This window comes from Corvus brachyrhynchos, unplaced genomic scaffold, assembly GCF_000691975.1.
Source record: "Corvus brachyrhynchos isolate BGI_N302 unplaced genomic scaffold, ASM69197v1 scaffold126, whole genome shotgun sequence".
In the NCBI taxonomy this organism is placed as follows: domain Eukaryota; kingdom Metazoa; phylum Chordata; class Aves; order Passeriformes; family Corvidae; genus Corvus; species Corvus brachyrhynchos.
The window spans coordinates 4,561,377-4,583,953 of NW_008239283.1; the positions used below are offsets into that span (position 1 = coordinate 4,561,377).

Sequence of the window (22,577 nt, forward strand, 5' to 3'; positions counted from 1 at the left end):
CGGGCTGCGGGGCGAGGCCGCCCCCCCCAGCCACAGGGCGCCCGAGGGCTCGGCCGTGCTGTCACCGGCTGCGACTCAGGATCAAAGGAATGGCACCCCCGCAGCCTCCCTGCCAGTGACAGGCCACAGCTTTATTTAATCACTAATTAGCTAATCGCCTTTACTCGCTCCCATTTTCTGTTTGTTGTGCTGGTTAGATTGGCACGAAGGTTTTCACGGGACCAGCTCCTTCACTTTGGAAGGGCACAGGTGACAGCACATGGCACCTTCAGTGCCACCTCCAGTGCCTTGCTCGGTCTCGTGGAGAGCATTTCTTGCAGTGTGAAACAGGGCAGGGAGCACAGGCTGCCCTGCATCCCGGGAACTGTGTAAGGCATCACACAAGCCTTTGGCAGGATGGTACCTCATGTAATACCTGCTAGCATTTCCTGCTTATTTAAAAAAAAATTGTTTGGGTTTTGCTGTCACAGATTGGTCATGAGGGTAAGAGGTGACTGCTTTATGTAAGCCACACTCACTTTTAGGGTGAGCAGAGTCAGAGAGCAGGGACTGTGTGCCCTGTCCCTGTATGTGCTGGAAGGATGTAGTGCAGTTGATTTTCCCTGTCCTTCCCACTTGGGTTCACCCAGCACCCCAGGAACCACTGCAAGGTGGACACGTGCATAAAACCAATGACCAACAAACACAAAGCATGTGCTGTAGAAGCTACTTACACCATGGTGCCTTTGCTCAAGAAATGGGTCTGTGCATCTGTATAAATAACATCTGGTGAGTGATGATGAAATGCATGTTTATGAGGAGAGGTTTTTCTGAGGCTGAAGCTCAGGCAGTGTGTGCTGTGTGGTGCCAGTGTGTGGGACCCACAACACTCCCCAAAAGAATTGGGCTTTTGATATGTCCCAGAGCTACAGTTTTCCTGACTGATTTGTTACTGGAAGGTACTACAGAAGATGAAATGAAGACACTTCATTTCAAGATAAATGTTTATCACCAAAAATATACAAGTAATCTTGTAATATGTTTTTTCCATATGATTGTATGGAAAATCTGATACCTCATATATTGGATGCAGTATGTATTTATGACTTACTTGAATGGTGAACTGAATAATTCAGGCTGAATACCTGACAATTGCTCAGGTTTCTTCATTTTATGAACCACCATCAGTAAATATTGATTGTTCATTATTAAAATGCAGGATTTCTTACTACCAATCCATCCCTTGAAAGTTTCAGCAGCACTGAGCCAGGATTGCTGTCTGGCTCTTCTGTCACTCATGGTCTGTAATTTCATAGTGTGCATGTTTACAATTTTCTTAGTCATGTCTCTTCTGACTCATCAAGGATGACTCTTTGTAAAGGAAAAGGAGATCATCAGTTCATCTGTTTACACTTCTCACTGCATCTGGTGGGGACTGTGCAGGTGTCTGTAGTGACAGAGATCCCATTATTAAAATAAGCAGCTTTCAAAGCAAATCACAAGTTTATTTCAAAACATGTTGAAGACTGAAAACCACATTAGTCATCAAAGTATTTTTTTTATCTTTGAAGTGCATGACTTTGCACCTTTGGACACAAAACATGACCAGGAAAAGCATTCATTTTTGTGAAATTTTCTTAACAGTGAACAGTGCTGGGTTAGGAAAAATATAAAAAAAATGCTGCCACACTTAACATGGCAGAGTTTTTGCGGCAGCATGTGTTATTTTAGCAGAAACTAGTTTAAAAGCCTAAAATGAACCAAGAGTATACATAATGATATCGTGTTTTGATAACTTGGATTCATTAATAGTTACCCAGAAAAAAATGGTTACTTTTTTTTTATATCTCAATTTGTATCTGTCTTATACAGTTTTGTTAGTTTGTTCTTCCCATCCAGGTCCTTTAATTTGACTCTGTTTTCCATTAATTCACTGGCCTGTAACCTACATAAAAGAAATTGTACCACTCTGGCAATTTAACTGTGAAGGTTAAAGTGGGATGATACTGCCTTTTATAACTACATGGTTTTCACTTGGGGTGGGCCCTAGGCTCTGATTTACCATGTGTCCTTTAAGTGATGCAAAGTGATTATCATGGGCTCTTCCTGGTACCCGTCTATTCCACACCTGCACCCTTTTGTTGAAAACACACCATGTTAAGTGAATGTGAGGTCCCCACTGAATAGATTTCCACCCTCTGGTAATCCTTCTGCATTAGATTGATTTATGAATGTATCAGATTCTTTGTTAGCATGTAAACCACTAATTAATTTAAAGCTCTCTGTGGAAAAATTAAAGCCCTGGTTAAGGCTTTCAACAGGCTCAGATGGTGCTAATAATGGAAAAACAAGTTATATTATTGAGTTTTGATGTGATCAGCACAATTCTTGCTTTACAAACAGTTTTTGCAGTAAAACAGTGGAGACTGCAAGTTTTTAAATAAAGAGTGGAAGAAATAAAAAGGAAAAGGCATAAAAAAACCTCGCAGTGTCAGTAAGATGTCCCATTATTATAAGGAACTGAGTCACTTCTGCTTGTTACAACTTTCTTAAATGTAATGGGTTTAGGTATATGTAACAGCCTCTTCAAAAACCACGGGAAGTCCAAACCACTCTTGTTTCCAGATTGAAACAGAAGTTGTAATCAGCTTTGAAAAGATCTGCCTCTTTTCATCAAGCTCTGCCAAACCGGAGTGTTCACATGGAGATGGATGTGTTGAAGTGCAGAAAAGGTCTTGACTGAAATTGCATTGAAGTCAGTTGAAAGTTTGACTGTATTATCAGATTTTCCAAACTCCCAGGGGGGTTGTATGTAATTTCTGTCGCTTGCTCTTTTGCTCAAGTTCAGGCTTTTAGCGTGGGTGCTAGTTTTTGGTGAGGAGAAAGAGATCATACCCCAGCTTGATGGTGCTTTGTTGAGCTGAGTGAAAGGAAGATAGAAAGCCAAATCTTGTTTATTTCTTTTTTCCTTGTAGGAAGCTGAAAATGCACAGTTCTAGAGGCAGCCAGTGATTGTAGGAAATAGTGCCTCTCCTGGGAGCTGCATTTACCTCTGCTGGTGCTCAGCTCTCGCAGGGCACTGAGACTCAGGCCACCATCCCAGCCCTGTGGCCAGCACCGCAGCTGACATTAATGCTGCCCCATTAATCAGCTAGCAGGGAGCCCTCTGAGCAGCAGCAGGGTCAGTGTGCTCAGACCCCCAGCTCCCAACATCTGCACTATGTACCAGCTTTTTAGGGAGGAGGGGGAATGCTGAGGTTGCTCTCCAGCCAGGGTATTACAGATGGCAGCACAATGTCCTGCCACGAGCGCAGACGCGCTCGCTGTCACCAGCGTGATGAATCCCTGCGAGCCCCTCTGGCCGTGGGGAAGGCTGCTGTTGCAGGAGCACCCGGGTCATTTAAAAATAGAGGATATTTAGTAATAAATGAAGTGTTAAAGATGAGATATGAAAGGCTAAATTGTCTTTCCCACCTTCTGGGTCCTTATGTTCTATGAAAGCTTCTATCTGTGCTTTAATTAGAAAGTAGCAGAGAGAGAGAGGCAAAGTAGCTGTTTTGAAATGTCTCCTTGAATATTAAATATCCTAAGCCAGAAAGAAGCAATCTGACCCTTGTGCTGCCCTCTCTGTGAAGCTTTGTATTTATACACAGATAGCCCTGCTGTCTGGCTCCTTTTTCTAAGAAACTTCACCATATAGTCCTCATGGAAACTCAGTGACATTAGTAGTAGTTTTAGCATCAGTAATGATTATTGAAATTCTTTACAAGCCTGGTTTAATGCTCCTGGACCTCATTAGTTTTTCATACTTCATTAGGCCAAATGTCCTCAATCACAACTTTGCAGTTTTATCTTCAGTAGTTTTAAAATAAGACCTTATGTCCTGGGTACTATTTGTTGTTTGCTTCAAATTTGCAAATGCGTGTATATTTTGCAGTTCTGTATTTTAAAGCTTTTATGAATGTAAGTATTCTCTATGATTCAAGCTGCTGACACCTTCAGCAGTCACCTTCCAGCGGGAGCCTGATTGCCTCTGCTCAGAGCCGGCCGCCCTTCAAAGCATGGGTTGCCCTGGCGTGGCTGATGAGTTTCGAGAGCTCTTTATCCGCCGGACTCCACGCTGGCGGTGATTCCCGTGGATTTCCTCGCAGCGCGGCCGGGTCGGGGCCGGGCGCTCCCCGCTCCGCCCGCGCGCCAGGAGAGGGCGCGGCAGCCACGGGAAAGCGCCCCTGGAACTCCCGGGGCTGCGGAGGGGCGCTTGGAGCTCGCCATTCCAAAGGCAGCGGTGCTCCCTCCACCCGCCGCTTCGGTGGCTTTTTCCGTAGGCACCGGCTCGGAAAAGCCAGCACTGTATCCAGAGGAGCAGCAATAAGTTTTTTTCCCCGCACAGAAGTGGTGTCTCTCTCTCTTCAGCAGGTATTTAGTCAACGTAAAAAAAAGTCAAACAGAATTATGTAAAACTCACTGAACACTGAAAAAAACCCCAAAACCAAACAGCAACAAAAAAACCCAGCATCAAAATGTATTTATATAAGATCTGAAAGTAAAACAGAGGCAATCGGTAGAAAGCATGTCATATCACCTAAACTGCCCTCCAGTAGAAATTGCCATTTATAGGTAACAAAGGCAGGAGATGTGCAAGTGCAGAAAGGGCACAGGCAGTGTCATAGCATCTATGGGTGTATGGAATATCGAAGTGGCAGTTGGCTCCAGCGTGAAGCAAATCCTGCTTTATGACTGGAAGCAGATGGATCCTGCTCCAGGCAATACCTCACTGCCTAATGGGAGTGATGCGCCCATGCACTAATAACAGTGAATTGCAGACATTTTCATATCAAAGGTTAAGCTCTGCAATCCTGAGCTCCTTCAGGCAATGGCAGGAGTTGACTCGAGTAAGTCACACACTCACTGGATTAATATTTTTGCAAGGGTGACCTGAATAAGGCCACCAATCTGCAGGCTGAAATGGCAGAACATTTATGGTCTGGTTTTAGCTCATGCAAAAGAGGGGTCTCAGGTAGGACTGAATTAATCACAACATCTAAGGATGAGGAAGAGAAAAGGTGAATGTGTGCACTGGGCCAAGAGTTTGAATTTTATGCAAACTAGGAAGGTAAATTTATACAGATTAATGGTGGTGAAACTGGTGTGGTATACTTGGTGTCGCAACTTTTTTCTTGAAGTAGCTGGGGAAATTAGTGTATTATAAGAAGTAAAAGAAGTCAATAGATTTTTGTTGGGCTTGGTTTGTTTGGTTTATTTTTTGGTGGCCTGTAGTTAAACTGTTACTGTAGAATTTATACTACTTCCCAGCAACTGCTTCTGTAAAAGGTCTGTTTCCATTGTTAGTTTGGAGAACAGAATAAAATCCCTTAATTTATCTTCTTAAAACTTTTTTGAAATTTTTTTTTCTACTTAAAAATTTTGATTTTTTCCCCCCCCCCACTTGGGGCAGAAAAGGTTACCAGGAGGGAGAGAAAGTTCCTGTATAAGGAAGGACAAAATTTATATACCAAGGGTATTGCTCAGTTGTACTGCATCTCTTAATTTCCCATTTATTTAAATTCATGCAGTGTTCTTGAAGCTTGTTCTGTGAAGTCAGTGCTGACCCTTGGAACGAGTCAGCTCATGCAGTGCTTTAAATCGCATTTGAGAGTGAAAACTCCTTGCTGCAACAAGTCTTTATTCAGCATCCAGCCCATGGGGCCCTGATCCATAACTGCTCCACAGCACCAAGAGAGCAGGGTAAGGTTCTGCTGGTTGTCCAGCTCCCTCTGGGCAGGGACACAACAAAGGTATATTGAAAATAGTCTGTTGGGGGTGAATTAAAGAGAGACAGCAGAAATTCAACAGGGAAATTTCAACAGGGAAAAACTGTTGGCCCATTTCTGACCACCAAACACTTTGCTGGTAGACAGGAAAACTATTTACAGCTCATCTGAGCAAGAATTTGGACTTTCTATTTTGGACAATATTTTGTGCCATTAAGTCCCATGAGCTTTTTTGTTGTTTTTCTCTTGGCAGAGCATAATCACATCTCTCTGCAACTTCTCTCCAAGATTTAAAAGAAATATTAAAACATAGTAAGGAAATAATGTCTTTCTGTACTAAACATATTTAACTTTTTACAGATCCGTATAACTTGAGCAACTGTGGCTCTTCCTGTCCTTTCCCTCCCAACTCCAGTCTCATAAACATTAATTCAGTTTTTGCTTTGTCAGGAATTTGCTTTTACATACTTTCTGTTTGTTTTGGCTCCGTGTCCATTGCATTGTGATAAGGCATCTTTTGATATTCTATGGGATCTTTCATAATGAAGATCTCATGACATAGTTTTCCAAGTCTGGAACTGGTGATCAGACTTGCTTGCATGTCCTGCAAGAGGAGACTGTCTAGACTGTGGGAATGACTCTGATGTTTGGATTGTGTTATTTCCATACCGCTTGGCATGATGCACTCTGTAGTTAGTTTGGAAATTAATGAAAGTGCCAGGCCTGGTACAGGGCCTTACCTGGCTGTGAAGTGGCTTTCCTTCATTCTCCAAACTGCATGGAAAAGTTGTGCATTCTGTGTAGTACCTTCCTGTGTGACTGTAAATAATGAGGTGCCTAAAACCCCTCTTCACTACATTCATTAAGGGTCATGTTCTTTAGCTTTGGTGTCCTACAAGGCCTGTAATTACCTTTGCCACCTGAACCCTTTATAATCTTGGAAAAGGTTTAATTTCTGATCTAAATAGCTAATTTGTAAAACTAGATTTGTTCTGACTCTTTTGCTGGTTGTCCGTGTGGGTAGTAAACTCTTTGGGGAAGAGGCAGGGTCTTCTCAATAGTGCTGGTTGATGCTTGGGCCCTGGAGTGCTGGTGTGCCATGAACAGTCACAGCCCAGGGGCTTGGAATGAACACTGAGAGGGGATTTGGCCAGTGTGCACTGTTCACACAGCTGTCATTGTGTAATTACATCTTTACGATGCACATTTGTGATTGGCATCCATGGTGACGTTGCTTATTTAGAAATACTTTCTGAGTGTTGGAGAAAAATCATTATCTCTTGGGAACATCCTGTTCCTGGTGGTAAGTATTAAAAAGCGCCCTGTGGCAGTGGCTGGCACAGTTTTCCATTTAAGAAACTTTTTCCGTGGGTGTCTCTAGAGGAGCAGGTCAGAATTTCCAGGTGCTTGTTGGAAATCTTGAGTTATGAACTACTTCCTGATGTCATTCATAATTAACCACCTTAAAAGGGAAAACTTGTGATGCAGGAGATATTGTCAGAAAATACATGCACTAAATGGGAAGCTGAAAATTAATTTCATGCTAAAACTAGCCTTTGAGAGTTGCCAGCTCTCATAGTCTAAAGGCAGGTTCCCAGTGCTTGTATCTTCCATCAGTGGATAAGGGAAACCTGTTAACAAAGAGGTGGGAGGAGATAAGTGGAAGTCAAGGTGTGAAGACTGCATGTGATCTAATACACATCAGAAGGAAGAGCTTGAGAAGGAGCACGAGCAGGTGAGCAGAAATTCTCTTGCGAACCACAAGAAACAAGAATATCAGCTCTGGAAATGTGTTTAATGTGTAAAGGGAGACAGAAAGGAGAAACTTTTCTTAGTTTTGCTCTCTCCATGTAGCTACTGACTACAGCTTGATGCCTGGGCAGGAGCAGGACCAGCAGTACTCGATGGCATTGGTGCCCATAAACCTGCAGCAGCTGAAGCTGAGCCAAACCTTTGTGCACCTGATTCCTGGGAACCCAGCTCTGCTTGTGGGGTCATTTACAGCGAGGGTGGTTCCTCAGCCGCATTTAGACAAGTTTGTTCATATTTCTCCTGGGTTGAATTTGATGTCAAGTTTGAGGGCTTGAGCGAGTGACAGGAGTTGTTTGTTTTAGTAATATATTGCAGCAGTCCCCAGAAACGTTAGGAAAGAGCAAATTTCCTGTTCTGCAAATGTGCAGCAGAATTTATTTCTTGCCAGAGCTTAAAGACTGTATAATTACAAAGAGTTTGCTAACCCACTCTTCATACTCGTTGTGCCCAGTGGGCTGTACCCAGACTGGCATGGCTGGGATTCAGGAAGCCTCTAAAGCCTTGCTGAGCTGCCCTGATTCAGGGCAGAGGGGTCACTCCCCTGCTTGTACTGGTTCTGCCCCAGTGAAAGACAAGGGAGCTATGTGTGGAAATGATCTGAAACCTTAGTGTGTTGGCCAAAAAGTACTAAGAAATTCAGACTGCCTCTCCTGACTCCTGTTTCGGTGCTCTACATGGCAGAAAATGCACATGGAAAGTCCTGAGTTTTAATTATGTGATTATGTGTTTTATTGTCCAGGAGCAGAACTTCTGCTCAGTCTCATAGCTGCTGAATTTTTTTCAACTGGTGCTGAAGGTAGAAGTGGCAGAAGAGGGGACAGCTGCACTCCAAGGTTCTAGTAGTTAGTATTTTCTGTAGAAAAAGAAACATAATTACCTTTTTCTCTTCAAGAATATCAAGCTAAAACTTACAATTGTCAACACTCACTATTAAGTTGAAAAAACCCAGATTTTTTTAATGTCTTAAATGAGATATGTATGTGACTACATGCTATGAAGAGATGAGGATAAACTAGGGTTAAATCCAATAAAACAGTTACATCCTATGTATAAAGATTAATGAGGACATGAAGACCAGAGAAGAAAGTGTCAAGAGTTTTTATATCTGTTTCTGACCTTCAGCTGTACAAGTGTATCCAGGCTACTTGTTCTAGTAAGAAAGGGCTCTAAAGGAGTAGAGCCTCTAAAGGCTGGCACTTAGAGTTGAGCTGAATTTCATCTCTGGGAACACAAACAAAAATTCAAATGGACCTATTACTGAAAAGTGATACTGCAAAATTATATCAGGTGGAGACAGAGTCTTTTAATTACTCCATTTTGACCAGCGAATGAATTAAAAACTGCATGAAAAAATTGTTATTTTATTTTTTCATGTTCTGCCAGGTACCAGACTTTCAAACTCAGGCTGGCCCCTGAAAGTTGAGTCAGTTCCTCTGAGAGTGTGTGTTGTCAGCACTAATAAAGGTTTTGCAGTGGCAGCTCTGTTAAAAATACCATAGAAGATGTGCCAGCTAACAGAAAAACCACAGCATTTCCCTACTGCCTATGGCAGTGCCTGCAGTGCTAGGGGGGTGAATATGGAAAAGAGACACATTTGTCAGAAAACTAAAGCAGTAGGACTCTGGAATCCATGCAAGGAACAGCTGAGTAAATAAGGCATCTTTTTTTGCAGTTACTTACCAACCATAAATGGACTCTACAAGTGGACACAGAAAAACTGAAATAAGATCTGACATGTTCATGAGGAATGCTGTAAAGAGCCTGAGGAAAAGAAATGCTGTATGGGAAGGTAGCAGCAAAGTAGTGATGCCAGAGGTGTTGAATGTGTCAGCTGAGAAAGGCAAATATAAGAAAATATTGATATATCCCAGATCTGTGGGGATCTGATGGCAGTGCAGACTGTTCTGAGCACATCTCATGACTGGCATGCTTAAGCTCTACTTCTCTCAGCCTCACAGATTTTCTTTAACCTTAGATCTATTTCAGTTAACTCCTTGACATCCTATTTATTAGCAGGAAATTCAAACACATTAATGAGAAGTGGAGAAAGTGAAGAAGCCCTAATACTCCCCGGAATCAGGGCAAAAAACCACATACTATCATAGTGTGTGAGTAAATCCCAGAGCTTCCTGGAGCACCAGAGTTCCACTGACCAATCCATTAAAGCCAAATAAACCTCTCAGAAGTGTGTTTTTTCCTAGTGCTTATCCTGTGTTTATCCTGCTGCCTTAGCTCCTATCTCGCTGACACAGATCCAAGCGGGAAATGCTTGGTTCAGCCCTGTGCCCATTTGTTCTGTGAGCATTCAATCCTTTAGAAAAGAAAGCATTTATATCATCTAAAGGCCACGTTGGTCAGTTACAGAGGAGGCAGGCACACAGGCACTGCAGATAGGCAGGAGGCATTTAGGATGTGGCTGTGTCCCTGCTGGGGGTTACTGTCACCCCAGCCTGGGCTGGGATTATGCTGCTGCTCCATCATCTGCTTCATTGCACCACCCGCCAGGTTACTTCAAAGCCCTTCTGGGGGCTCAGTTAAGCCTTGCCTTGTTCCTGTGCTGAGCCTCAGGCAATTCTCTGCTGACTGGAGAGGCTGGTGACCTCCAGCTGCTGATCAGGAGGGATCAGTCTGGGGCAGTGACCTTGTCTACCAGCACAGCTGGATCTAGAGGAAACCTGGTGGCTGGGCCCTCCTTGTTACTCGTGCTCTGGGCCTGTGTCCCCCCTTCACTGCACACTTCAGGGAGTGTAGCAGTAATACTGCATTGCTTCACATGAATTCCATAGGTTAAAATCCATACCAGGTGTAAAAGTGCAGCATGAATGACATATTGCCTTTCATTGACTTTTTTTAGCCATCCCTTTTCTTCTGCCATTTCACAGACTGTGTTTTATTTCTGCTGGGCACTTGTCCACTGCAACAAGTTCCCTAAAGGGACAGGCATCAATGTTTGAGAAATCAAAGTCCAGCATGACTATGAATTCATAGTCTTCCATTCACTCCTCTGTCCCTACTCTGTCTGGCCTTCATAGCCATTTGGAAGTATGCAAAAAATACTGTTCTGTGGTAATGTTTACATAGGCACTTACTGAAATATTGTTACCTGGTTAAAAAGAACTTAAATCTTCTGAGTCTGAGCTGACCACTGTTCATGGAATTATCTTATATAGACACTCCAAACAATGCTGACAGGACCTGGAAAATGCCTGACTTTTTAAAAACCCTTTTGTAAATCTTTCTTAGCGGTGGGATACCCTGGTTTTCAGAGCTCAAGGATTCCCTTCACTCCTTTCTCTTCAAGTCTATGTCTAGTCTGAAATTTCATCCAAACTGACAGCAAATACCTGTTACTTAGCTATAAAAGAAACCAATGCCACATCAAAAATTAAAAGTAATCTCAGCAAGTTCAAGAGTGGAAATTACCCTAAACCATGTGGCCTAAGGCTCATCTTGTGCACCTACACAGAGCACAGTTGTTGCTGTAGGTCACAAAAAGTCCAAAGAACTTGAGTGAACTTCAAATCTTCTGGCTCTTGCTGCAAGACTTCTGATCCAAGAGGAAGTTTCTGCTTACCAAATATAGACAATATCCCACGAGGTCAGGCATATTCTTGAACCTGGATCCTTCTTGGACCTGGGTTCATTTATTTCTTATCTTTGTGAGTGGGGAGTTCACTCCCATGGCCTGTTCGTTCAAATAAATCTACTAGAAAGTGCCTGAGAGCCTTGCTCAGAACACTCAGCTCCGAACTCTCAGAGTCTGTGAAGTATTTAGGTGTGTAAATGCAGGCTATAACTGTGTTACTAGTTCATGTTTTGGTGCCAGTTTCGTTCATTCATAGATACAGTTTTGTTCTTATGAAAAACTCAAGTTCCAAAACCTGAGTTCAGTTTCTGTGAGCTGGAGCTTTTGTTTTGTCAGACAACTTTTCCCCTTCTGTTTTCTGCATTGCTTCCTTCCCTTCAGGAAATGTTCAAGAATTGCAGATCTGACAGAAAATTGTAGGACAATCAAACAACTGACACTTTTCTGGCCCACGTGGGTTGGCTCTTGCAAGTTGTTCTCTACACACACTCTTGTGTGCTGTTTTATGGTTCAAACACCATTATTATAAAATTTCTGGAATCAAACAAGTGGGAAACATAAACAGAGAGAGGGGATTTTTGCTTGTTGGCAACTGAATTTAAAAAGGCTCTTTGTAAACAAGTTACCTTGGTTCTAAAACTTTGTTTCTAACAAGAAGATATTGTATACACGCAGTATAGAAAACCAAACAAACAGCTTTAAAAAGCCTAATGTCAAGCAAGTCATCTTACAAAAAAAAGCATGTAGCAAAGGGCTTGAAATTATAATTACCCATTGTAATCTAAGATGTTTCAGGGAATTTTTTTTCCCTTGTATTACTTAGCAGTCCCACTGTTTTTAATTTTGGTATCGACAGAGTTTTTTACTTCACACTTTTGAATACTAGGTATTCATATGGATTATGTCTATCTTAATAGAGTTTGCAAGTTTTTATTTGAACTTGAAAAACATTTCATTATGTTTAATTTAGAGAAATGAGATTTCTTTAATTGCTGTCTGTAGAAGCTATTAGAAGCTCAATTACATTTGCAAATTCATTCTTAAAAGTGTTATCATTTAAAGATTACTAATTTTAAAAAAAAATCATGACCTGATTATGTGGGACTTTCAGGTTCACTAATAGTATTCTCTCTACACCCTTCCAACTATAAGAAAATAATGTTTAAAATGGAGAAATGAATTATGCTAAGAACTGAAGCAAGTTTTCAAGATTGGGCTATGAATTGCGAATTTGAATAAGTAGCAATAGTTTTATTACGGAGACAAGATTTTCAAAATATGTATTACTTGCCTACATTCAACATTGCAAATGTGACTCAGAGATGAGCTTTAAGAAGCTGAGAGAATGGTGGCTGCTGGGGTGCGGGTGTTCCACCTGGATGAAGCCTACCTGTGCATGTGCTGCTGTCAGGGGCTGTGTGAGCTCTGTGTCTGTAGCTGTGTCTCCAGGACAGGTGCTAAAAGAGGTCCACAGAGTTCACTTCAGTCTATTAATTTCTGGAGGACTATGAGGGGGAATTTTTGGCATTTAATTTCTTTTCCCAAGGTGACTCCAATTTTGTGTGGCCTGCCATTGGGTGTTTCACAGAATTAAAGAGCTGCTGGGTAGTGAGAGCTCCCTTTTGGAGCACTGGCTGTTCACCACAGCTCCTGGAGGGGGTGGGCAGACAGTGGTGCTCGCTATCCAGCTCTGAGCCAAAAGGTTTTATGAGTTATTTAATTTATTTTTTTCCCATGTAAAATAAATGTTATCACAACTCCAACTATATATACAGTACTGCTGGTGTAATAGCCTGCCTAATTCAGATTAATTGTAGGCTTGCAATGATAAAGGAGCTTCAGCACAGCAGTTATTCTGTGGCACAAATACAATTAAAACCATATCAATGCAGTATAAATAATGCTAAATTAAGTTGCTGTCCTTCCACATGGTGGCAATTTTGAGCTAGTGCACAATGAAAACTAGCATCTTATTTTGTTCAGAAGGAGTAACTACACCAAGAAACAGTTTCTAATGTCCTTGAATTGCTCTGGAGCAGTGTTATCACCCAACAATATGAAGTGTGTAAACTACCATCACCAAAATATCACTAATAATAATAATGAGTATTTCCTGTCTTGTTATTTATTCATCTTAGAGGCAAGCAAAGCTTGAGGTTTATATCTGAAACTCACAGGATACATGTGCTAGTCTGAGATGAAGCCAAAGAGACAGATGTGCTAGTATATAAAAATTTCATAGTGGAAAATAAATGATTTGCTTCAAATTATTTAATTTTAACTGGTTTCAAGGCATTTTTAGAAACTTCTAAAACAAATTATTTAGTGTCAGTTAAATTTTCCTGGGTTTTTTTTAGGGCAGCCTGTCATTTTGGGAGCAGAATGCTGTTCTAAAGAACCATCATTTTTTCTTACTGGTAAGAAAAAGCTAGAAAACACCAGCCTAAAATTAGGATACTGCTTTTTATACTATTTATATCTTACTGTTGCAAAGCTGTAGCAGGAATAAGTTTAAGGAAAATGGTTACATCATAAAATAATTGGGGAAAAAAAGTAGAGGCTTAATATAAAACAAGGAAATTTCTTCCTTAGCCTCTGTAGTACAAGTCTGTGTCAGGCAAAAGATGAAATGAAAAATGAAAAAACTTGTTTTCATTGCAAAGCAGCCACACAACCTCACCATTAACTTCCTTATTTTGAAGAGACGTGGAAATAAAGCCACCCTCTCCCTCTATGAACCCTCCAAGTGTTTATGTTATTGCTGTTTTTACTTCAGTGCTTCACTGTGCTTTAAATACACCTGAACTTCATCCCTGGGAAGGTTTTGTGTGTTTAAGTATATTTGTCAGTATTCCCAGTGTAGCTGGGAAAGGTAACGAGGGACAAAGGCACATTAACTGCCACTGTTGGGAAGCCCTGCTTTCAATAGCTGGCTAATTTAATAAGTCTTTCTTCAGTAAAATGATTCAGCTGTAAGCAGCCTGTAAAAATTGTAATAAGCACAATAAACAGTGCACTTCTTTTCTCCCCATTCTTTGGGGTAATGCTTTTTCAAGCTGACAAAGTCCACTACAAGGAATGCTGCAATGTTCTGCAAAGTTGTTTGTCAGTGCCTGGGTTTATTTTTGCAGAGAAGTATTGATTACAGAATGAGAAACATTTGGTTTAACAGGGATCGATGAGTAGCAAACAAAGGACACTGAAGTTTGACTCATTTTAATTTGAACGAAAATACAGTACCCAGTGCAATTCATGATGAAATAAAAAATGATATATGCTCTCTGGTTTTTAATCACATGTCTTTCCTGTCATTTGTGAGTGAAATAGATAGAGGGCTGTAATATCCTGTGTGCTGGATTTGAGACCAGGTTGCACACAGGGAGTTTGGAGGAAGAGCACTGGGAGGGGGACAAGCAGGCCCACCTGCCTCTGGAGAGAGGTGAAAATTTCACCAAAGGGATTTCATCCACCTTCTCTGTAAAAGAGATGAGGGCAAACCACCTTGGACTCCTTGATTTGTCTGATTTGCAGGACCCAAACACAAGCTCTCACAAAATACCTGTGACACAGAGAACACTTGTACTTCCCTTTCCCCAACTTCCTGGGCCGTGGGCAGCCGGGGCTCAGGGATATTTTGAGGCACTTGAACAAACCCCATTTGATCACCATGAATTTTGTTGGGAGAATTAAATATTCATTGCATCAGAAAGAATGGGTTACTTTGTTAAACCAACTGGGAGACCAAGTTGCAAATTCCAGTTTCCATTTCAATTAATATTTCGTAATTAATTGTTGAAAAATGGAACTCCTTCTCCATTCCTCTCTCATCTCTTGTCCCAGCCTATTCTATGGCTTCTGCCTGCAGCAGTCTTTCAAAAGGGTATGCAAGGGTGATAAAATAGTGGGTTTGAATACTTTGAATGTGCATATTTATTCATAACAGTATTGGGCATTGACTTGTTAGAAAAACTAACTGTAGTGCTTCTAGTAGTTGCTATTTGTTTGCTTCATTCAGTTGTCATTGTTGTCTTCTCTGTGTCTGTATTCTCTCTGGCTCGTGGGATGTTGTGTTGTAAACCAGGCTATGAGTCTGTTAAATTATGACTTTTATGGCAAAGTATCAGAGGCACAACATCAGAAAATGCATTAAAAATAAATACATAAAGACTCAGTTTAGGTTAGCAATGACTTAATGGTACTTTAAACCAAGAAATATTTTAATCTTTTCTTCCCATCATTTAAATTCATTGCAAAGTATCTGTTTGAAATCGATATTAATTACACAGAAATTGTGACCCTCTTTAGCAAATGCTTTAAAGCAGTTGTTAAAATTTTAATGTGAAGGTTATTAGCCTGATTTTGAGCAACATTAAGCCTGTGTTAAATATTCTCATGTAGACTTTTTTGGACAAAATATTGGTCCCATGTTTGCATAATTAGCAGTACCATAGTAAACCTCTTCTTACGATGCACTGGGGAAGCAAAGGACAAATCCAAGGCTTAATCAGTAGCTCTTTCCCCTACTTATACTGTAACCTTAATGATGAGATTGCATGTGTGGCCCTTTTAAGACATTTTTGATATTTGAACTGATCAGTCTGGTTATATCTCACTGATCTGAAGAGTTGGTTTTCATAAGACTCAAGGATAAGCTAAGCAGGAGGGAGCAGCTCCTAGTGGAAGTGTTGGGCTGTTCCTGATGGATAGCAGTGCCCTGTGCAGCCTGCATGGGGTGTGTGTGTGTACTCCACCCCTCTAATTCTTCCCTTACAGTCATCTTTAGTTTTAAATCTTGACACACAGCCACGTTTTTTCTTTAATGTATAGATAAAGTTATTTATTATGGTGGTATGGATTTTTATGTGAAAGATAAATTAAAAAATTAAAAAATGAAATGCTCTGGTGTGGTGGGCTAACCTCAGCCTTGGGTCAGCTTTGCTCTTGCTCCCCTTCTTCAGTGGGACCTGGGGGACAAAAAATGACAAACAAGTTCATACACCAAGATAACGACAGGGAGACAGTTTTGGAATGAGAAATCTGCTTGAGTTACTGAAATGCTTGAGCCTCATGAGGAGAAATCACCAAGTACTTCTCTGAGAAGTATTGTCATGATGTTGGGGCTGCTATTCTGATGAGACATTTGATGATTTTACCAGCAGTAACAAGTAAAGGAGTTAAAACTCCAAGTCCCTGACTTGGAAGGCTTTAGTGTCATCCATGTCTAGATTTAAAGTTTGCAATTAAACAGCCCTGAAAGGAAAAAGAGGTAAGGCATCATCCTTTCCGTGCCAAACCTTGCCGTGCCACACATTCCCTCTGTGTGCTGGTGTCAGACTGTTCAGAAGCAAAGGACCTGTTGTGCATCCCTCAGCCCTACAGCACCATGTGCTGCTGTCTGCCTTCCAGGCTGCCACCTGCCCCATGCACGCTCATGCTTCCTCACTCCCCACACAAGACATTTGCAGTTTGGTAGAATGTGAAAGAACCGGGTGCTGACATTTGTGACACATCCCAGGGGAACTAAAGGAGCTCCTCTGGGGAGACACTTGTATGGCTGCACAGGGTCCTTAGACCAAGAGAACAGCTATTAACCAGTAACTCTGAGAATAAATGGTGTCTCTTGGTCTCTTCATGGAGTGCTGAGTAACAAATCATGTTTTTCTGTCAAACACATGCGTTACTTCCAATCTAGTTATAAATCGTTTTCATGCGTTTTGTTTTGATTGTGAGCAGCTCACATTGGATTCCTTCCTTAGCTTTTAGAAGATGACTTAATGTGTGGTACATGTGCCTGCCTGGATGAGGAATGAAACATTTTGACACGAACATTTCTACAGCTACACAAAAATGAGCTCGCTGAAGTACAGGTGCTGGCTCAGGAGCATAATGAGCAGCCTGTGAAACTTTGTTCCATGCTAAAATATTCCAGTACTTGCATGAAAGTATCAGTAGAGTTTGCTAACACTGTCTTTCACTCTAGTTTGTTCACATGAATTTTTTGCCTGTTTGGAAAGTTATCAGGAATTTGACTGGGTGATGTGATGAAAGTCAGGCTCTCTGGGGAGGCTGAAAAGGGGAAGCAAGAATGAAGTAAAGGTTATGCTTCTAAGAAGAGAAGGGTTCAGCTGTGCTGCAGAATGCAAGGAGAGGAAGCAGGGAAAAATAGTTTGAGCAGAGCTCATGGAGAGAAGAATCTGCAATTAAAGAGGAATTGGCAAGTGGGAATACATAACCTCATTGGAAGATGGCAATGATTTTTCTGGTGTTAAAATGAACTGAAGCATTTCACATGATACTTTTTTTTATTTAACCTTTTCTTCACATAGCATGCTAATTCTCTTACTTTCTATTAAGCTTATATTCACTATAAAACCTTTAACCAGTTCTGTTTATTTCTTCTCACACGCCTTTTTTTTTTTTTGCACAGGAATAAAGTGGGGTTAGCACAGAGGAGCTTATAAAGTGCATTATGTCAGCACAAAATTCCTGCAAAGTTCAGGGATATGTTTTCTTCTTCTAGGACACAAAAAAAAATCTAAAAAATCTCTGTTTAATCCTGGCCTTTCTGCACGTTAGGCTCACTTCTCTCTTCTGACACTTCATTATGGATTTTCTGGGTTTGAGTAAAAATCTAGTTCTCTTTTCTGGTGGATAAGGTCACTACAGCTGGGACCTACTTTCTGTGTGTAGTATACTTGAGTGTTTTGTGTCCTGCAGACTGAAAACTTCCCAAGTATGGGTGGTCTTTTACTCCTTTTTCTCCCCACTTCACAGTATTTAATGTCTGTGATCTGGCTGGCAGATCTGCTTTCTGCTTGAAAGAAATGTCAGAAGTGCTGCAAGGTTGCCAGTAAATTCTTGTGAGGAATCCTGGCAGTGAGGGCTGGTGGTGTTGTTGCTGTGCAGCTGTCCCATGGGCAAGTCTTTGCCCCATTCATACTGGAGAATTTGGTAGCTGGGAAGAGAACCCAGAATTTCAGGGCCATAGGTCAGTGCTTTTGTTTCTTGTCTTGTAGCCTTGTGACTGGTTTGTTGTTCATCCCTTACCCTGAAAGGAGCAGGAGTTTTGTACAGCAACAGTATGTGCTCATATAAACTGTGTTTTAATTCTTGCCTGTGAGGTGGCTGAATTGGAACTGGACATTTAGCTCTTTCCAGAAGTTCCTAATGTTTAGGGATCTCATTCTTGTAGTGTTATTGTTCTTTTAAGCAAATTTGTTGCTCGTTTAAGAGTACTTTTCTTAAGGTAATTGCTACATTCTTTCTTCATAAGAAAAAATCCCCATGTGGATATGCTGATCTTTCTGTGTAGGATTATAACACAGACTTCCCCACATGAATAGAAGGAGTAAATGGCAGAACAGCATTCTCTGACCTATCAGCAAGAGGTAAATAAAACCTAGAAATAGCTTGCACAGCTTTTTGACCTGTAGGGAGAAGTTTGGGTTTGTGAATCTCCGCTGTCTATGCAGTTCTCTACGAGAAGGTGTGGGTTTGTGATGAGCAGGAGCATGGCTGTGCCTGTAGGTACAGCACGGTCCCTCTGCAGGACAGACAGTGGAGGTGTGAGCAACCTGCAAAACATCCTGGCAGTGAGATGGAGAACAGGATACACATCTGCTTTCCAGAGTGTCACCTTTTGTCTCTCCTTCCCCTGGAGATCTGGCTTTGTACATAATGTAGGAAGATTTATTTGAGGACCAGAGCATGGTCAGCATAGCAGACATGCAGAGGTAGTTGCTGTATCAGAATAGGATCATTGTGGCTGTTGTGATGCTGAATAAGCCTTGAAGGCATGGCTGAATCTCTGGCTTACAGTCCATTGTCGTAGTTAAGCTTTTCTGTCAGGTAGCTCAGGCACAGCCTTGAGTCAGCTCGGCCACTCAGGTGTTCATAGTAGCGCCTGAGTTTCCTCCAAGGTGGCTTCTCAGTTCCTGTAGGGACAGCTGCACGTTTGGTTTTAAGCCCAGTTTCTGTAGGCACCACTATCTTCTGAAAGCTTTTCTTAAGTCCTCCTATTTTTTCACAAGCATATAGATATTTCATTTAAACCTTTGCAGCCTCCCTTTGTGGCAACTGTTTATTTATCACTGTCTTTAAGATCCATTTTCCACTTGGCAATGTTCATATTTTTGGTCCCCTGGTTACTGCTGTTGTAAATTATTATCCAGTAAGATTTATAGCTGGGAGATTTGTACAAATAGCCTGTCTCCCCCATTTAATGGCTTATCTCTAAGATACCTTTGTTATTTACTAATGAAACTGTACGGATAATTTTTATATACATTTTTGCAAGTATGTCATGAAAATTTAGGTCAGACATGGAACTACATCAGGCTGTCTGACAGGCTGCAAATCTCCCTGCATCACAGGCACAAAGCCTGTGAACCCACTGGAGCTTCACAATGACTTGACCTGTTCCTATGCATGGGAACCCCATCACTGACAGAGCATAGTGTAGTACCACGTAAAATCCTTGGGGGTTTTATTGATTTGTTATCTCATTTAAATTCACAAGGATAAAATTTAATTTAATTTCCATTTAACAGGGTCACATGGAAAAGGCTGTAAATACATTTTTTTTTAATTGCAATAACATTTTTAATAACTTTTAGGTTAATTTTTCTGCTGCTCTTAAATTATATTTAGCCACTATTGAAATAGGATTTTAAAATCTTTAGGTACCCTTTATATTATGTTCTTTCTTTTTTTAAAAAAAAGGGTTAGGCCATGACATATGTAGATTTATCCAGGTAGTGCTGTATGTTTCGGGTTGAGGTTTTTGGTCCTGTGTTTTAAGAATTAGCAACCATTTGCTTTTGAGAACTATTAGTAAAATTAATGACACTTTTATTGCTCTCATATTGGTTTGATTTGTACTCAGTTTTTAAAAACGTATTCATTATCATAATATTTCACTAAATAAATTCAAATAGACTCTGTTCTATTGATAGGAATCCTCTTCTCAGCCAAAGCAAGAAAATCAGTGGCTGCAGAATCAGGTTCTTTTCCTCCTCATGAGGTTGAATCATTAAGAGATGGGTGACAAGTTGTCCTCTTGACTTGTTCCATGCTTCCCATGTCTGCATTCAAGCAAGATGGGTCACAAATCTCAAACGTAATTTTTACATTTGTTTTGAATGGAGGTGAAGAAAAAGCCCTTTGAAGGAGAAGGTGGGTGTTTGTTTTTCAATATGCTGACATCCATGAGTGAACTGAGGAAGGATTGCTCAGTGTGATGGGATATCCTGAAAAAATTCTTCTCTGTGCAACATTGCTGCACGAAAATGATAAGACTGGATTAGTAGGTTAATTATTTTGATTTTTTGATGATTCTTCCCAAATTAAATCTTTTTTTTTCCTAAAAGCATGGTTTATGTGTAAAATTAATGAATACATTTCTATGGTATTTCAGCGTGAGAAGCTGATACATGAGTTGGAGGAAGAAAGGCATTTGAGACTCGAGAGTGAAAAAAGATTACGGGAGGTGACCCTGGAGTCAGAGCGGAGCAGAGCTCAGATGCGGGGGCTGCAGGAACAGTTTTCCAGGTATGTTGCACGAGTAAACTGCATTCAGAATATGGGAAGAACATACTTTGGTGCAGAAACATTGTTCAGACCTGTTGATAACTAAAATGGATCTAATCTAAGGCAAAAACTGCCCTCCCTCTGAAATTCTATAGACATCATATGCTCTTGGCTAAATGATTGTTGGAATACTTAAAAGGCTTATGCCATCATTTTATGGGATGGTGAAAATTTTCATTTCTAGGGATTTTGCGTTTTTTAGAATTCCCAATAATTTTCTAAGTGTAGGTCTTCACTTCTCAAGAAGTGCTTGCCACAGATAAGTCATTATGTGGCTGTTTGTGTCTTGTAAACAAGAATGGGTGGGATCAGTCTGAATAAAGAGAGGGAAAAAAGTGAAGCCTTTTGGCAGCTTTGGGCAAGCTCATCCTGCTTGGACCTGCTTCAAATCTCTTCCTGCATTGTCTGGGCCAGAGCTTTGGGCTAGAACAGAGCTCCATTTACAAGAGAACTAGCTTAGAACGGGGATTAACACAAACCATTCATATGATAATAGTAAGGATCTGAGTTATTTATTGTTTTCGTGATGCATGATGAGATCTTGTACATCAAACAGATTTTTTTCATTGTTTTTGTCACATGAACAGAAACAAAACAATCCAAAAAATCAAAAGAGACAATGGAATTTTGTGTTGTATATTTTCCATCAAGACTGAATATTAACCCATTCCCTTAGACCACTGAATTGTTGAAAAGCTAAAGTTCAGCTTAATAAGGTGAAAAAACCCTGGAGGGTTATCTTTTTCATTGGTTATGTTTCTTGGGGTTTTTAGGGTTTTTTGCTTTGGGCATTTTTTGTGGTTTTCTTTTTTCCTCAGTGTTTGCCATGCTGCTCCTCTGATTTGAATCTGGGTTTCTAAGCAACACTGCAAAAACCATTGATAGCAATAATAAAATTTGTTCTCTGTTATTTTGTGTTTGGAAGATTTGCATTAATTCTCTGCAGAATTAAAAAAAACTATTTAAAAAACCATAAAGTATTCAGTTAATTCTGAAATTCTCCATTAAAAATGTTAAGGATATTTCTTTTTTAGTTTTCTTTTATTCCTCTTTGTTGATCCTTGGTTTCATTTTTACATATTCTGATGAGACTCCTGGAGTAATACACACAAGATAAATCCACCCCATGAGTATTCCTGGTTAGAATATTTTTCTCTATTGTATATTAACCTTTGCTTAAGGAAGAATTTCCTGAGGTCCTGATTTTAGAACAGCATTATTGTTGCAATAGCTAGAAACCTTGGAAATTAACTTTGAAGGTGATGGAGCCATGGTTAAGAAAAGACGGGGTGAGGGAGAGCCAATCTCCAGAGTGGTACTCCCAGCACCTTCATAAAACTTTAACTGTTGCGTATTCAGATCTTTTCAGGAGAGCTCTTCATTATTCCTGTGGAACTGCAGTAGTCTGATTCATTTCTACCATGTTTCTGAAAAGAATAACTATTTTATTAGTTAGGATCCCTGAAGTCCACTATCTTCAAATTAATCCATTCTTTTTCTTCCACTGCTATTTGCAGTCGAGCGTGCTCGGGTCTATTGAGAAGCAGAGGGACGCAAGTTCTTTGAATTAAAGTTGTTTGTCTCTTTATGTCTGTCCCTTTGATTTAGATAAAGGTGAAGGCCATCTAAATCAGCATTATGTTCTTTTTAAGGCCGACTGCACATTGGCTAAACTGTTTGAAGGCAAACTTAAATATCACTTTTCAATAATGGCCCCTTGGTTCGCCCTGTTATTCCAGTGAGGAAAACTCCTGTTGGCCTCATCAGGCTGCGGTTTTATTTTAGTGTAGGCCAGATGCTAGGAGGAGAATGTGTCACTTAACTATTTTGTTTTATTTTAA

General features: G+C 40.7%; 1 protein-coding gene across 9 annotated transcripts in view; it reads left to right on the forward strand.

Moving 5' to 3' along the window:
- NCKAP5 (NCK associated protein 5) overlaps window positions 1–22,577 on the forward strand; it is a 380,374-nt gene that overhangs the window by 186,218 nt on the left and 171,579 nt on the right. For all 9 annotated transcript variants that reach the window (XR_001863945.1, XM_017740231.1, XM_017740229.1 and 6 more), the window contains one exon: window positions 20,564–20,697. Coding sequence is in view for 8 of the 9 variants with exons in the window: in XM_017740231.1 (XP_017595720.1) it covers window positions 20,564–20,697 (134 nt within the window). In the remaining variant the exon portion in view is untranslated. The remainder of the gene's footprint in view (window positions 1–20,563; window positions 20,698–22,577) is intronic.